This window comes from Narcine bancroftii, chromosome 6 (assembly GCF_036971445.1).
Source record: "Narcine bancroftii isolate sNarBan1 chromosome 6, sNarBan1.hap1, whole genome shotgun sequence".
Taxonomy (NCBI): Eukaryota; Metazoa; Chordata; class Chondrichthyes; order Torpediniformes; family Narcinidae; genus Narcine; species Narcine bancroftii.
Genome location: NC_091474.1, coordinates 141480991 through 141498534, shown reverse-complemented (window position 1 = coordinate 141498534; position 17544 = coordinate 141480991). Strand labels below are relative to the sequence as shown.

Genomic DNA, 17544 nt, shown 5'->3' with positions numbered 1-17544 from the left:
TGGAGGTGTGCACAGGGCTATGCCAAAGCATGAGGGTAGAGATGGGGTAGATAATGAAAAACTTTTCCCTTACCAGAGGTGCCTACAACAGAGAGCACAGCTAATCCAAGGCATAGCAACTTTAGAGGGGATTTAAGAATTTTCTTTTTACCCAGCTCCACCCTTGGCTATGGTGGAGACAAATTGAATGTGTATCAAGATACTGTGAAAAGCTTTGTTTTGTATGCTATACAGGCAAATCACCAATACTTAAGTAAACTGGTGGTTCAATAATAAAATAAAATTGCAGAGAATAGACTTACAGTGAGACAAAAACTGCAGGGCATATATCAGTTAAAGTGGCAGATACTCTTGCAACCTTCAAAATGTATTCTGATTATGATTAATTGAAATAATGTGACAGCCTACGGTTCGAGTCTGAGAAAATGAGATCAGTAAAAATTTATAATTTGGTAGCTAGCATGGATACAGTGGCAGAAGGACTTGCTCATTATGACTCTCCTAGGTTATAGTGAAATAGGAAATGGAATGAAATTGAGGGGTATGGAATTGACGGGCTGAATGTCCTTACTCACTCCACCCAAAATAATTCATGCCTGCAAAACAGCAGTTCATCTTCCATTCTCCTCCATAACTGGTAGCTTAATTACATCAGTTACCAAACATAGAGTCATAACATTTTACAACACAGAAACAGGTACTTTGGCCAATTTGACCTTGCCAACCAAGATGTCAGCCTAAGATAATCCCATTTTCCTGCCTTTACACTATTTCCCTTCCTATGCATGTCTAAGTATGAAACAGAGGAACAAGCTGTTAGAGAAAGCCGGTAGAAGTGAGTACAATTGCAATGATTCAGCGATATCTAGACAGATATATTGACGGGAAAGGTTTAGAGGGCTATGACCCAACCTGTTGTGTATGCACTCACACAATTAAGACTCGGAGACATGATGCTTTCTCATCCTTTACTTCTATTAGACTAACTTGGCTACTGACACACAGGGTTATATCTATGGAAGGGTGACATCATGTTATGGGGGTCATGATGACCCACAGAGGGCAGGCTTATACCCAACACTCTTGCCCCCATCATGCAGTAAATGCTGACTGGGTCTCTTCTAACTAATAAGATCACATCAGGTCCCGGACTACAAGTGAGAATTAGAATACATCTCATGAGTAATTCTAATTATAAAAGGGAAAGTATTTAATAATAATCAGGGCACATAGTCCTTAAAACGATCAGGTGGTCTTATTTCTCCTTTGGACTGCCTCGTCATGGTTTGCTGTGCCGGTCTTTGCTTGGGACCCATAGATAGTCGGATCGATGGTCGAGTCGGCGGCAACTGCCCGTCTTTGCTGACCTCCTGGCTGCATGTCTCAGTTGCTGGACTCCTCACTGGACTCCTCGGCTCTGTGACCGTCTCTGCTCCCCCCTCACTCGGTCTGAGGGGTGGGATGGTCGGGGTAGACCACGGCAGGTCTGGTTCCACCTCCTCCAGTTCATGAGGCAGTTCATGGACCTTAGTGTCAGTCATTGCTCGTAATTGGTCAATGTGTTGGTTCCACAATCGGTCCCCCTCTAGAACAGAGTATGAGCAGGGGCTCAATTTTTGTAAGATTACTCCTACCACCCATGGGTCTTTATATTGTCTATAATCTTGTACCAGAACTCTCTTGCCCACTTCCAATGTTCTAGGTGAGGTTTGTGGCGATGCTGTTTTTTTTGAAATCGAGACCCAGATCTGGATGAACTGTGGAGATCCTGGTCCGTAGGTTACTGCCAAACATTAGTTCTGCTGGGGTGCGTTTTGAGGTAGAATATGCCATGTTTCTGTATCCCAATAGGAAATCTGGGATCTTGTGTGTCCAGGAGGCATTTAGAAGTTTCATGGTTTTCATTGCTTTTTTGAATGTTTGTACAAAACATTCTGCTTCCCCATTAGTAGTTGAGTGATAGGCCACAGAAAAAATATGTCTGAAATTGTTGTCGTGCATAAATCTTTTAGAATGTTCTAATGTATATTGAGGCCCATTGTCCATAATTAATTCATGAGGCAATTCGTAAGTGGCAAAGATGGCTGGTAGACAGTCAATCGTGGGATCTGCTTTGGTATTTTTCAGCTGTGAAACTACTGGCCGTTTGGAGTGTGCGTCCACAGCTATTATGAAAGTCTCACCCATGAATGGTCCAGTGAAGTCGACATGAATCTGATCCCAGGGTTGGATGGCTATTTCCATAGGTTAGTTTTAGCTTGAGGCATTTTTGGCTGCATTGATTGACATACTTTGCATTCTCTTATTGTTGTTTCAATGTCTCTGTCTTTGGAGGGCCACCAGACATGCATCCAGGCCAGTGCCTTCATTTGTACCATTCCCGGATGGTTGTGGTGCAGTTCTGATAACATGGTAGTTTGCCATTTGGCTGGAATAATTGTACAGGTACCCCATAGTAAACATCCTTCTTCGACTGATAGTTCATGGTGGTGTATGTGTAAGGTTTTAGATCTTTTGGAATGACTTCAGATTTGGGTCACCCATTAAGGGTGAAATATAGAATCTTGCTTAATGTTGCCTCTTTTCAGGTTTCCTTTCCAATCATCTGGGCTGTAATGGGCAGTTGTTGAAGTTGTTCTTGGTTGATGTCTGCTATCTCTGCTGTCTATTTAATAATTTCTTCTTGTTGTTCTGTCTCAGGTAGCGGCATGCGTGATCTGCATGGCTGTTGAGTGTTCCTGGTTTATATTTTATATCACAGTTATATGCCGTTAGTAGCATGGCCCATCTTTGAATTCTGGTCGCAGCTAATACTGGTCGACCTTTGTGTGGCCCCAGGATTAAACTAAGAGGCTTGTTGCCTATGATCAGGGTGAATTTTCTTCCATAAAGATATTGGTGGAATGTTTTTTACACCAAAAATTATTGCCAATCCTTCTTTTTCTAGTTGGGTGTAATTGCGTTGGCTTGTGTTTAATGTTCACGAAGCAAACGCTACTGGTTGTTCACATTTTTCTGTGATTTGGGATAGTACCGCTCCTAATCCCACGATGAGTGTAACTTCTTTACTAGGGTCATAGTGGATCAGCACCTTATTTGTTGATGTTATATTTCCTTCAGTTGATCAACTGTATTTTTAGTTTCTGTGCTCCAACACCATGTTTGATCTTTCTTGAGTAATTGGTTCAGCGGGCTGAATATGTTTTCAGTAGTGATTAGCAAGTGCTAGGAAGGACAGTAATTTCAATTTGTTGGTTGGGTATAGGGCCTTGCGAATGGCTTCTGTTCCTGTTGGATTCATTCGCACCCCCTTGTCAAATGTAAACCCAAGGTATGTTACTGAGGGGTTCATGAAGACACATTTGTCCTTTTGTAATCGTATGTTAGCCTGTTGTAGTCTGGTTAAAACTTTTTTCAAAGTTTTGTAAGTGTTCACTGTCGTTTCGGCCCATGATGATGATATCATCGAGGTAACACCCAACTGTGAGTCCATGTTGCTTGAAAAATCACAGGTGTTACTGAAATTCCATAAGGCAGGCATGTATAGGTGTATAGTCCCAGATGGGTATTGATTGTCACATATTCCCTTGATTTTTCTTGTCCAATTCTATCTGTTGACATGCTTGTGACAAATCTAGTTCTGTGTATTTTTGCCCTCTGTTTAGTGCTTTGAACAATTCTTCTGCCTTGGGCATTGGGTGTTCGGGTATTTTGAGTGATGGATTGATGGTGACTTTGTAATCGCTGCAAATGTGAATCTCACCATTTGCTTTTGTACGGGTACGATGGGCACTGCCCAATCGCTGTATTGTATTGGTTCAAATATGCCTTCATGTTTTAGTCTGTTTAATTCAGCCTCAATTTTCCCTTTCATAGCAAATGGGACTGTTGTGGTTTTGAAGAATTTTGTTTCTGCATTATCTTTTAATTGCAGTTTGGCTTGAACACCTTTGATTTTCCCAAATTTTTATTGGAAAACCACTGCATGGTTGTTTGTCATTTGGTCAAGTTCTGGCTGGGAGGTGTCCGTGTGGTTCACATTTAGTATTGAACCAATTTCCAGCCAGTCTAGGGGAATATGTTGTATCCAGTTTCTTCAGAAGAGTGCTGGTCCTTGGGTATCTATGATGCAGAGAGAGATAGTTTTTGGTTGCTGTTGTTTGTATTGTATTTGGACCATATATTTTCCAAACACTTTGATTCTGTCTCCTAAACAGATCTTAGAGTTATTTCAGTTGTTTTTACCAGGAGGCATGGTAGCAAGCATTCCTTTACATGTAATGGCATTAGGGACATCTCTGCCCCTGTGACTAAGTGCATCTTCAGGGGGGTGTCCATTTATTTTTAGCTGTATAAAGATTACTGTCTTTCATCTGTTTATTCCTCGGATGTGTAATATCTCAGGAGCTGAAATTTCAGGAGCTTGACGGTCAGTCTTTGGTTTGTTAACATCATCATTGCTAGGTTGTCTCTCTCTCTCTCTCTCTCTCTCTCTCTCTCTCTCTCTGCAATTGTTTTGACTTTAGCTGTATGTTTATTTGCAGACCAGCTGCGCTTTTAAAGTGGACATTTAGCTTTGATATGTCCTTCTGATTTGCAATGGTTGTATTTAGAAACAGTTTTCTGGTTGGTGGTTGTATTTCCCACAAATGAAGCATTGTTGGCGGGAAGACCTCCTGACCAGTAGGCCTGGTTGACCCACATCCAAGTTCTTATCTGCCATTTCAGAGCTGCAGGAAGCCTTGTATGCAATTTGTAATGTAACGTCTTCATCCATTGCTAATAATTTTTACCTTGCTTGGTGATTTGCCAGCCTCATCACTAATCTGTCTCGCAGTGCCTGATTAGAAACTGCTCAAAATGACAGTACAACAATGCCAGGTATTCACTTTCTGTTTCTCCTGATCCTTGTCTCCTTTCATAGAATTATTGCCTTTCTGCCATACCTTGTGGTTTGGGGCTTAAGTGCTTCCTCAGAGCTGTGTATAATTTGTTGAATGTCTTTGTCTCTGGATTTTCCGGGGCCAGCAAAGTCTTTAGAGGTCAAATATTTTTTTGCCCATTATACTGAGGAAGGTGGCACATTTGCGGTTTACTGGATCTTCCACAATATTGTGAGCTACGCAGTAGTAGTTAAACCGTTCTACATAGTTATCCCAACCTTCTTCTATTTCGTTGAATTTCCCGAACTTGCTCTCTGCCATCTTGGCATGCTTTTACCTTGATCTTTTGGTGAGAATTTGTTGGGGTTGTTCTACCTTTCTCCTGTCATTTTCTTTCTCATGATTGGTGCATGGAGTATGTGTAGGGTTCGCTTCATTTCTCGTTGCCACTATTGTATATGCACTCACAAAATTAAGACTCGGAGATGTGATGCTTTCTCATCCTTTACTTCCATTGGACTATCATGTCTACCGACACACAGGGTTATATCTATGAAAGGTGACATCATAACGTGGGCATCACGATGTCTTGCAGAGGATGGGCTTATACCCAATGAAGTAAGTATGCCAAATATGTTCTTCACCACTCTATCTTTCTGTGTTGCTACTTTCAGCAATTATGGCCTTGGGCCCCAAGGTCCATTTGTTTATCAATAGTTCTTAGCCTACTTGACTTCCCACAAGGCATCACATCACACTTGTTAGGATTAAGTTCCATCTGAGAATGCTCTTCCCAATTTGTCATCTGATTTGTATCCTGCTATAGCCTTTGACAATTTACACAAACCACTAACTTCTGTATCAACCCAAAAGTTATCATCTCGCACTTGTTGGGATAAAACCTTCTAAATAATCAGTACACTGGCATTATTCATAACTTACTCGTTAAGAGATATCAGCTGCAGAATATTTTGACTTACCCTACAATTTATCTAGGGTCCGTAACGGGGGCCCGGTCCTCATTTGGTATTTTTATAACCATCTGAAAAATAACATGAGAACAGTCACTTCAATAAACATGCATGAGAGAGAATTAAAAATCAATACATCCATTTTAAAATTAGCAATTTCTCTCTTTTCTACAGGTCCTAATGCATTGAAGATCTTAATTTGGTTAAAAAAAATGCTAACTGACACTAATGCTCTGAGATTAATGATGGGCCAAAGACGATTTTGTTGCCAAAGAACTGTGACGGGCTCATGAATACAAAGTAGGATATCATTTTACACAGCCATGGTAATCTATCTTTGTAAACGTAAGCATTGCTTTATTAGTTCATTTATCACCTTATAAAATATAGAGAATAGGGCACAACAGAAATCTAGCACTAAATACTTAACACACTGACCCAAAGTGATCTATATTGTTTAATTTCAAGCTTGTTAATCTCATCTGTGTGGTGAGTCTGTTTTTGTGTAGGAATACTCAAGTGCAAATTTTTCCTTTTGAAATAATTTCATGCAGTGTTGTAAGTGCATTTTAAAAAAGTTGATGTATATCATTGAGTTCCATAGAATGATTTAAATCAATGGTAGGTATTAAAGAATGTCTCTTTATTCATTATATTTTACTTGATGAATCTCCACATAAATCTAAATAAACTGCCATCTTGTTTTTGTAAAATACTAAATCTTACCAAGACTGTGTTGCTTAAAGACCTACCCTTGGACTTTGCTGACCTCCTGAAATGAAATCCAAACAGTTTTCTGAATTTCTCCTGTCCCCTTGGTGCCTGGAATGTAAACCATGGTCTTTCAGCCAATTCTTCCAATTGCTTTAACTTATACTACAACTAGAGGCATTATTAAACTACCCAGCAGCTCATCATGAAGATTCTGCCATCCATTCTAGATAGAGATGCTAAGCCTCTCCAGGAGATGTACCCCATCAGCTAATAGCACAAATGGGGTGGCCTTCTTTCAACCCCTTGCAATACTTCCCAAAAATAAAGTTAGAAGAAAACCTACTGCAATTTTTCATTGATGTTTTATCTAATATTCAAGGTAGAAACCAAGTCTCAAACATTGGAAACAAAGAAAAGTGAGGTTGATAGTCCAAATTACTGGACAAATCCAAGATGTATAATTAATCACTTTTACTTCCATAATAACAATGTTTGATTGACAGGAAGAGCTCTAAAGGATAAATTTTCAATTAAGTCTCTTTTATAATATATAACTGAACTGAATATATCCAGGCCAGGTGAAACTGCAGTTTTGTCATGAATGGAAGCCTATAATTCACATGCTTTTGAACCACACAAAAACAAGGCAAATACAGTGGGACAAAGTTCCACTGTAGCCCTTTTTCCAGAGGGTTAAAGATTCCAGAAAAGAATCAAACCCATATCCTTCCATTTTGCTTGACCTTAGGAATTTCTTCGTGTCATGCCTGTCCATACATCAAAACTGATTAAGCTATTGAAGATGCTGGCTCAAAAGGCAGCCAACATCGTACTGGTCTTTTCTTGCTGCCACATTCAAGCAGAAGGTGTAGAAGCCTGAAGTCTGGTACCTTTTGGTTCAACGACAGTTTTGTTTCCCAACAGCGATCAAGCTCTTGACCTCCCCGTACTCTCCTGACCATAATATGATCATCAAAAGATCTGTGTGCACTATTGAGATATCACTTAGTTTTTTTGAAGTTTTTGCAACCATGAAAACTTTGGCACATCTGTACATTTTACAACAATAAACTCATACTTCTGCTCATAACGCACAGGCATTCAGAAACACTCTGAAACAGCCTTAAATGTTAGTACAGGTATACTCAGAATAAAGAAAATGAGTCACCTATCCAAATGCCCCTTTTAAAGGAAGAAAAATGTAAATACAATCACCTGCATGAAAACCAGAGGCAACAGGAGAAATCTGTCATATCTCAGCAAGGTGGATGTCTTATCCCATGAACTGCCTTTTACTACCAGAGAGGTAAATTCACAAATCACCCCACCACCCCCCCCCTCCAAAAATGTTCCTTTCTTAATGACTAAATTCAATAAGTTGTAAATAAACTATTTTCCATCCCAAACCACGGTTCTTACTGTTGAATCCAAAAGTTGTACAGCATGGAAAATGGCCCTTCAGCTCATTGAGGGCATGAAACACCCATTTTGATTAATTTTATACACTTTTGAGAAGGGCTGAAATGAAAGAACTAAAAGCAGAACAAGTTGCAATCGAATATCATAAGGTAAGATTTCTTTCATATTTTAAATTTAGACCTACAGCTCGGTAACAGGCCATTTCTGCCCATGAGTATGTGTCACCCAATTTACAGCTCATTAACTGGTACATTTTGAACAGTGGTAATAGTTATTAGCTAAAGGGGGAAGTTATTTGAAAATGTACAGAATAAAGCCTGGGTAAAAATGAGTTGTGATGTTTACGATAAGGCAGATTGTCTGAAGATCACCTGATTTCTCACTTCAGCCCACTTGTTTCCCCCAACTTGACTCTGGGCATGACTTTCCACAGTGAAGCTGGCTCCTGGCTCATTGACAAGGCTCAATGTTACCCAAGTGGGGTGCGAGAGCAAGTGGCTGGCTGCACCCCCAGATGACTTTGAGGACACAGCCTCAGGCTCAGAACTCTCAAAGTTCTCACTAAATATCAGAGACATTCACCATAATCAAAAACACTGAAAACAGAAAATAATATTGAAAATATTTCTTACAAAATTAGTACCTTGAAGCATTCACACATCAGAGACAAATAGGCAGAAGTAACTGAGTCAAATAAAAATGAAAGGAAATCTATTCCTTCCCAAAACTATTCTCCCTGCACTGGGATTAACTTGGCATAGATTCAGAAGGCAGATTTTCAGATGTGCTGCTCTGTTAGCTTCCAGAGGGAATGGAGATGTACAGCCAGCAGCAGCAATAACACAATGGGTAGTGCCAACTGTGCCAGTGTTGGGTATTTGAGACTTTCACAGAGCAACATGGGATGTCATAGGGTCTTCGTCAGTGTTTGCAATCATGATGACCTGCCTATTGAACACATGTCCTCCAACCTGGAAAGAGTAAAGTATAAACCTATCCTTTCTCACCCCCACCCAACCCATAGTGCTTGGCCTTATTCATGGTCGGAGCATCTTTTCGATGTGCAACATAAGCAGACTTTCAATTTCAATGTTATATCTATGAACAATTTTTTTTAATTATTAGTAGTGGTTTGTTCGCGTTAAGCCAATAGCCTCTGAAGGGTGGGGTTAGATAATTAGAATAGAAGCTTAGTGATTTTTCCCACTTCTTTTTAATGTAGCATAGAATATTAAAAAATCTTATGGAATAATGTCACCTCTTATTCTCATGTACCTATGTAACAAAAATATTGAACAAGATATCTATCAACAATTCCTCCCTCAGTATAGGCCAAGACGCAATGACCACTAGCTCAGAAAACTGCATTGTTTTACTCTCATAAAGCTGTAGTGGACTTCATACAACTTGAATTTACTAAGTTTTCAGCTCATTGGGAACATGTCTGAGCAATGGAAAAGGCACCATCTTCAAACACTTAAAGTAAATTTCACTGTAAAGATGAATGACTGCATACTGATAGTTCAGATTAAGCTTATCAAGGTCCTTTACAGTGCTAACCTTTTCTAACTCTAAGACTTCATCACCTTGCTTTTGTTTATCAGCTGGCTCTTGCCAGGTTTCAGATTTAAGTGACACAGGGTTTTTCTGAGTAGATTGTTCTGAGGCCACACCTGCAATTTCGTCTTCATGGGCTGGGTGATAGACTTCATTCCCTGGATCCTCCTGATCACTGCAAAGTTCATCTCTTGCTGGGGGAAGTGCATCTGAATTCTCCAGTGCTCTGGATTTATGGTCAACGTTACTGGGTAAGCCATCCTCCTTAGTTTTACTGTATTCTTGAATATTTTCAACCAGCCCATCCTCGTCCCCTGTCCATCCATTTGGATCATTCCACTGCTCCCTCACTATCCCATAATCTTCCATCCCATGAATCAGATCTTCCTCTTTATGGTTATTTGTGGATACATCATTGTCATCAGGTGGAATTTCTTCCTCATGAACAATCTCAGCTGGGACCTGTAAAATAAGTGACATTAGTTTTACCAGGTTAGAAAATGTATCGTGATTATTATAGCTTTTGCATAGAAATAATTTTTACATTCTGGTTGAGTAGTTGTTCAATGGTCTTTCCATTGGATATCACCTCTTGAACATAAGAAATTGGTACAAATTTGCCCATTGAATCTTTTGAAACTGCTCTTCCATCCACCAAGACCATGGCCGATCTTCTGTCTCACTGCCATTTTCTAGTAACATCATATCCCTTGAATCCCTTAATATTGAGAAATCCATCATTACTATTTTACATATTATAACAGTTCTCCCAACACTGATGTTCATTTGCCATTATTGCACCATGTTGATGTATGAGTTGACTTGCTTGGATAGCACAAAAATGAAGTTTTTACTGTACTTTGGTACATGCGGCAAAAGACAGTTCAATTCAGTTCCCGTCTTATATTTTCTCTTCTGTTTTCCCAAAATGTATTTTCATTTCCTTCCTGCATTTTTAATATGAGTAAAATAATAATCCCAACATATGAAAATGCACCTGATAGATTTTGTTCTACATCACTGAGTTTGTGACTTCAGGGAGCAAAACTTACTGCAGGGAGAGCTATCCTTGGTGTTTTTAACTCAAAATATTTCACATTGCATCACAGTCAAGCTCAAACATTAGCATGGACCTCAAACATGTGGGCAGAGCATGAATCAAGCTGGGCCATCATCTGCAGAACATAGCTCAGGAAGACCAAGCTTCTTGATAACGTCTTCCCAGTTTTCTGTTTGTACTGAAAATTTTACAAACCCACAGAAGCGGGAAATCTGAAATAAAATCTGCTGCAAACATTCAGCAGACCAGGGAGCATTTGTGTAAAGAGAAACAGTTAACTTTCCAGTTGGGAACTTTGCAGAATCCTATCCAAAAAAGATGGGACTCCATTACAGCCTTCATCAGAACTTAAAACTGCCAGAAGCATCCAGAGGTCAGCTAACTTCTCACCCAGTAGCTGTATGCACTGTTTAATACTCAAATGCAGCGGACCTGGAGAAGGTTGCATACGAAGAGCTAGCTGTTCGGTTTGTCCCTGACCTCCTGCATATTGCCAGGAGTTTGGCAAAGGCCAGCCAGTGGTTGTGCATTAATTTCAATTTAAACTTCTCTCCTGAGAATTTCTATGGACGGTCAAGTCCTTGACTGCCAATCCCTGCTAGTTCTGAACTCCGAGGACTTAGAGGCATGTGTACCTGACAGTTCTGCCACTGCTTCTGACATTTCTGCCAGCTAATTTTTGTCTGTGGTATAGCTTGAGAGACAGGAAGAGGAAATGCAAGTGCACCTGAGACTCAATGCTGAATCAATGAACAGGAATTGTTCCTGTTCAGTTGAGACACATGAAGGTGATCCTTCATGTGATACCTAGACCTGAGCTGTGGAACACATTATTTGATGAACTTTAAGAAGTCTTCTTCTTCATGAGTGAACTTTAATCATTCAGTTGACACAATATTTCACTGCCTTTAGTTAGTAAAAACTCTTTAATTACTGTAACTGTCACACAAAGTGCATCAAAGCATATAAATTCATGCAGCAATGTTTGTTTAAAATATCTTCCTTGTGCAAATATCCATTGGAGAATAATATTTAAAGACAACTGGATCAATGGCTTCATTGTTACTTCTCCTTCAACATTTTCTCCACTACTTTACAAGAGCAGTACATTGGTGCTGCAGGTAATGCGGGGGGATGCTTCATTGCTCCAACAATGGATCAAACCCTGATCTATGATACTAACAGTGCAGAGCCTGCCCCATCCCTATGCAGTGGCATGGGCTTCTCCTGGGTACACTGGTTTTTACCCACATTCCAAAGATGTGCCTGCTGTTTTGTTAATTGACCTCTTTAAATTGGCCTTATTTAAACGAGCCTTTGTGCAGATAGAATTTAGGAGAATCAGGAGGTGGGGGAGCTGATGATGAGCATGTGAGAGAGAATAGGAAATTGGGGTTCAGGACACATTTTGTGCACTGAATCACTGTAAACTTAATGGTTAGTACAACGCTCTTAGAGTGACAGAGACCCGGATTGAAATCTGGCGAGGTGTGTGTGTGTGTGTGTGTGTGTGTGTGTGTGTGTGTGTGTGTGTGTGTGTGTGTGTGTGTGTGTGTGTGTGTGTGTGTGTGTGTGTGTGTGTGTGTGTGTGTGTGGTATGCGGTTATTAGATTAATTGGTCATGTGAATGCTCTTCAGCACCACAGGCTTGTGGGCCAGTGGAGCCTGTTACCATGATGGATCCCTAAATTAAAAAGTATGAATCCTTCCTTCTATGTCGTCAATGAATAGTAACATGTGAGAAAGTCATGAAAAACTCTTCTCTAATAAATGTATTTTCATTTGGTGCTGCTTGAGAGATATGTACTGTGGTGAGAACTTAAAATTTGTCTCCTAATTCATATGAGAACGTGCCTTCTGACAACTAGCCTATCAATAAAAATTCAAGTTAAACCATCCATGACTTCTTGTGAACTAATTATTAGCCTCTGGAATCCATCTCTGGTTAATTCAGAGTTTGAAGATAGAGGGCTGACTACAGTTCATTGATGGAAGAAGAGACTTAATGACCAAGCATGTGCAGAGAACTGAAGGGTCTCTTGTCCTACACTGAAATAAATAAATAAATAGGTTCCTGTGAAGTACATGTGGAAGGAGATCACACAAGCTCTTTCAGATTATTGTAAACCAGAGATGTGTTTGCACATTGCATGCAGCAACTAATCAGTTACAGTACTTCCCTATCAGAAGACTGGTCAGGAACTGAAGACACGCCAGAACGTCATCTGCCCAAAATGTATCTTGGGTATCGTAGGATCTGATACTTACATGGAGATAAATCTATATACCTGAAATTGTGGTGCTCAATTTTACCTAATATATTTGTGAATATACCCTTCACTGCTTATTAAATTCACATTAAACATGCACCACTAATGAGGTTAGGGCCAAATTAGCACATTGAATTAGTTGCAATTACAAAGGGAAAGATGCAGTGACAGCTAATTGGAAAGATGTGAGGGGCGGCTCATGACAGATCAGCTGCTGTTGTGTTAGTCAACAAAACATTGTACTTAGATAACTCAATTACTGTCTAAACAAATACAAAAGGATTTTCACCAGCATTTGTCATGGATTTTATTCCCCATCAAGGAGACAGATCATAATTTCTGGAAATAAGATCAGAATTCTTTGCCTCAACAATATATTTTCCTTGTATATTTTTCCATTTGTGGTCTACACATGCATACCTTTTTTTTTGAAAAACAATACTCACAAATAAACCCAACATAAAATTGTTCAAGCTACAAGAGGTATAGACAGAGTGGATGCGAGTGGGCTTTTTCCATTTAGATTGAGGGAGATAAATATGAGAGGTCATGGTTTTAAGGTGAAAGGGGAAAGGTTTAGGAGGAACATTAGGGGAAAGTTCTTCACTCAGAATGGAGGCAGTGTAGAATGAGCTGCCATCTAATGTGGTGAATGGAGGCTGGATCTTCAGTTTTAAGAATAAATTGGATAGGTATATGGATGAGAGAGGCCTGGAGGGGTATGGAATGGGAGAGGGTTGATGGAACTAGTGGAACAGTGGTCGGCATGGACTAGAAGGGCCGAAAGGCTGATTTTCTGCGCTGCAGCATTCTGTGGTTCTAAAAGAAGAACTTGCTGGAGATACGTGAATTTTACAGAAGTATCATCCACTTAGTCTATCTGTCCACTATCTCTTCCCTATTTGCTTCCACCTCTCCTCTACCAGGTTCAATCCCACCCTGCATCACACTGGTATATACGAGCAAACTTTCCTTTTCCCTCCCAGTCCTGATGCAAGAGCCTAACCTGAAATATGAGCTTTTCTCTTCACAAATTCTACTTGACCTGCGACATTCTTTTCGCGAACAATTTTTGAATTTTTTGGGTTGTCTATTTTACCCACCCCTCTTCTCCCAGGCAATGAAAACTAGATGGTCAATTTTAAAATGAAAAAACGAAATGTTTGTGAATGTTGTTAGGGGACAAGAGAACAAAAGCACTGCTCCTATTGGAGCATCAGGCTATTCTGATACAGAATTGACTTTTATTTTCAATGGCAAGTAGGTGGAGCCGAGGTGGAGAGCAAGGAGAGCTGATGGAAGTAATGAGAGGTGGATCAAGCTCCGAGGCCCAGGTGACCTATACTTTTTATTAATTTTTATGTTTTTAGACAAACAGTAAAAACAACCAAGATGAGGATTGCTTAGTTATCGGAATATCGAAGGTATTTTGTCAAACAAATGCATCAACCCTCAGATTAAAAATGTAATTAAAATATTTTGAAATTTCATGCTGACGGTAAAACAAAAATTATGAATGCTACTTAAACACCTTGCAAAGTCATGATCGGTGTCTGTAAATGAGCGAGAAAAACATGCATATCAAAGAATGACAAATTTTAACCTGATCAATTGGTAGATCCACTCTCATGTCTGCATCTTCCCTCACCTCAGCAGCATCTTGGGTTTCTCTCCGTGTATCTTGAGCTTTAAACACTCCGTTATCTTCTGATCCAAACAAACATAATACCCATGTTATTAAACACAAATACAAGTGTGCTTGCTTTACATCTGCTAATAAGATATACTAACACTAAATATAATGTGAAAATCAATTATGCAAGAGGAATCACAGCAGCCCTGTAGATGTTGGAAATAAAATTCAAGGGAGAAATTATTTAAGCAAAAAAAGGTTCAATTTCTTATTTCTCCCTACTTATCCAGTATCAATGTCAACAATATGAACCTGACCCCAAGGCTCAGTGCTAACATTAACTTCAGTAATGAAATGTTTCAAGGGCGCAATACCGTTACAGCACCAGATATCGGGACTGGGGGTCGAATTCCCCACTGTCTGTAAGGAGTTTATACGTTCTCCCTGAGTCTGCGTGGGTTTTCCCCGGTGGGGGGTGGGGGGGGGGGTGTGCTCTGGTTTACAGATTCTCCAATTGTAAGATGAGTTCTAATGACTTTTGGAACAGTGAATCACCAAGTAATTTATCCAGAGTGCCCAATGGTTTAAATTATTTGAATGTTGGATTCTAACCAAGTTGTGATTTTTGGTCATTTACATTATGTTGAATGGCTTTCATTACTTCTATCCCAAGCTGTAAGTAAAATAGATAACTGGCATTATGAAATTTTACTTCTTAGAGAGTCCCCTGATTAAAAAGATGTGAATGTAACATTCATGGCTGTTGTAGAGAAGGCTACTATCAAGTGTATTCCTCTTTCTTTATTGTTCTTCGTTCCCCATCTCTTTTGACAGTATTTAGACCAGGTTCTATACTAATTGATAGATTCAGATCGTTGTCCAGAATTTCCAGCAACTTGCCATTATTTCATCCAGTATGTAAATTCTGCCCGTTGATTATTGGTGGAGGAAGCAGCATGATGACTGAATTCCAACCCCTTGTCAGTGGTTATTAACAATAGAGCTTGTTTCTTTCACTTTGAAATGTTAAACTTTTATTTGGTTTCTTTAAAATCTGATAATGTCCCAAAGACATACTCTTGGTGAAGTGTTTAGCCCAAAACTTTGACCAATCTTGTTCTCCCAATGATGTTGCTTGACCCGCTAAATTCCTCCAAAAGATTGTGTTTTACTTCAAATTCCAATATCTGCCATCTTTAGTTTACTAATTCACTGTGAATCCACTTGCTCTGGCCCTACTAGTACAATCTTAAATCTCAGAACATTGCAATAAAGAGGCAATATAGAACTGCAGGCTTAATATTACGAGTTAAAGATATAATAAGGGGAAAGAAAAAACAAATTATAAAGTCTATGCTTCAGAAAAAGTGAGGGAGCAGTGTGTCTGAAATAATGTTACAAGAATAAAAGCATTTCAAGAGATAAATTAGATTTTGATTGCAAGTCTAGGTAGAGTATCAGATGTCACATTCATTAGATGTAGGAGACTAATACAATGTTCAATCAATAAACTAGCAATCATTTGACAACAGCAAATAAGGAAGAATAATTTTTTAACTAAAATCAGTTAATTTAAAAAAATTGTTTCAACCTACCGTATTCTGGCAAAGGACCAGCTGAATTTTTGTGATGTTTGACCTTCATCGGCTTTGCACGAAATATCGAATTTTTCTCCCTTGATGGTTTTGCCTCAAGATCTTTTGATTGCCCTTGAACCATTTGTGAAGCTCCCACAAGCACTTGCCCATTTGTTGTAGAATGGGAATTATCACCTTCAGACTGAGTATGTGAGAGAGAAATATGTTTTATGTTCCTAAATTTGTTTTTTTTGACGCATATAAAAGATAGAATGCTTGCCCAATTAGTATATGTGGCATGTTCATTTTTCATTAATCCCTTTTTAATGATCCATAAAGCTCATGGGTATAGTTAGCAATCGATTTTCCCTCAAATCCTTTATCTTACTGAACAGTGAATTAGTCATAGTGCTGGGCAGTATCCGGATTTACTGGCTGATAGTAGTTCTAGTGGGGAAAAAAACTAATCTCTGGGAGTGCAATGGACTTTTGTATTACAATTATAAAACTGTAAAATATTCTTAACAAAGAAAATTATTTATTTAATGTCCTCATTCCTATTTGTACAAAACAGCTGCAAAATTGATGCTGAGATGGGAACAAAGGCTTGGGTATCGATTGAAAATATAGTCAATTTAGAATAATAACATGGCTCAAAGTGTACATGCAGAAATTGTTTCTAATCTACCACTTTAAAACCAACTATTTCCCTGGACTTCATTCAGTTTTCAAGGGTCACACAGAGTAAAGAATAACTGATATTTATATAACAGGTTTAAGGGAGAAAATATGTCCCAAGGTCCTTCACAGAGAATAATTAGTGAAGTGAAAGTATTGCATATTTCAGATCAAACAACAGCTCTTACGTTCATTTTCAAAGAACACACTAACTATATAAATGTCTGTTTTATGTCTTCCCTTCATAAATTTGGAAAATAGAGATGAGATTGATTAAATTATTTTCCTTGCTCTCTAATAAAGCCCTAACTGAATTTAAACTCATCAAGAGATTTTTAAAAAAAGATGCAAATATTGAAATTTGAAACAACATTCAATGCCACTTCTCGACCTTTTACCTCTGATATAAGATGAATCAGATGCAAAGTAAAAATGTCACCATTCTATCTGAAAGCCAATATCAATAAAGCACTCCCTCCTGATCTCATGCAGAAGCTTAACACTGCTTCTCTGAGTGGAATTAATAAATATTTTGGGGTACAAAAATACAACCTTGAGAGATCAGGTTAAGAAATGTCACAATTCTCTTGAGTTGGACTCAAATTTTCATCCTAATTTTCTTTTTTTATTTACAACACGGTTGAAGCCGATTCTGGCCATTGAGTCCCATGCCACCCATTACATTAAATCACTGGTTTTCAAACTTCCCCCTTAAACTCACATTCCACCTTAAGCAATCCCTATGCTATAAGTGCCCTGTGATTAGTAAGGGATTGCTTAGG

General features: G+C 39.0%; 1 protein-coding gene across 10 annotated transcripts in view; it reads right to left on the bottom strand.

Moving 5' to 3' along the window:
- Nucleotides 1-17544, bottom strand: part of LOC138736539 (doublecortin domain-containing protein 2) — a 134824-nt gene that overhangs the window by 7452 nt on the left and 109828 nt on the right. For 4 of the 10 annotated variants that reach the window (XM_069886209.1, XM_069886208.1, XM_069886210.1 and 1 more), the window contains exons 10-13: nucleotides 16103-16286; nucleotides 14478-14581; nucleotides 9548-10006; nucleotides 5864-5925 (exon numbers count right to left, since the gene is read on the bottom strand). In XM_069886209.1, the coding sequence (XP_069742310.1) occupies nucleotides 5872-5925; nucleotides 9548-10006; nucleotides 14478-14581; nucleotides 16103-16286 (801 nt within the window). In that variant the 3' untranslated portion in view covers nucleotides 5864-5871. Of the gene's footprint in view, nucleotides 1-5863; nucleotides 5926-6606; nucleotides 6677-9547; nucleotides 10007-14477; nucleotides 14582-16102; nucleotides 16287-17544 lie in introns of all 10 variants that reach the window. The other 6 variants (XR_011340372.1, XR_011340368.1, XR_011340371.1 and 3 more) reach the window with 5 other exon arrangements.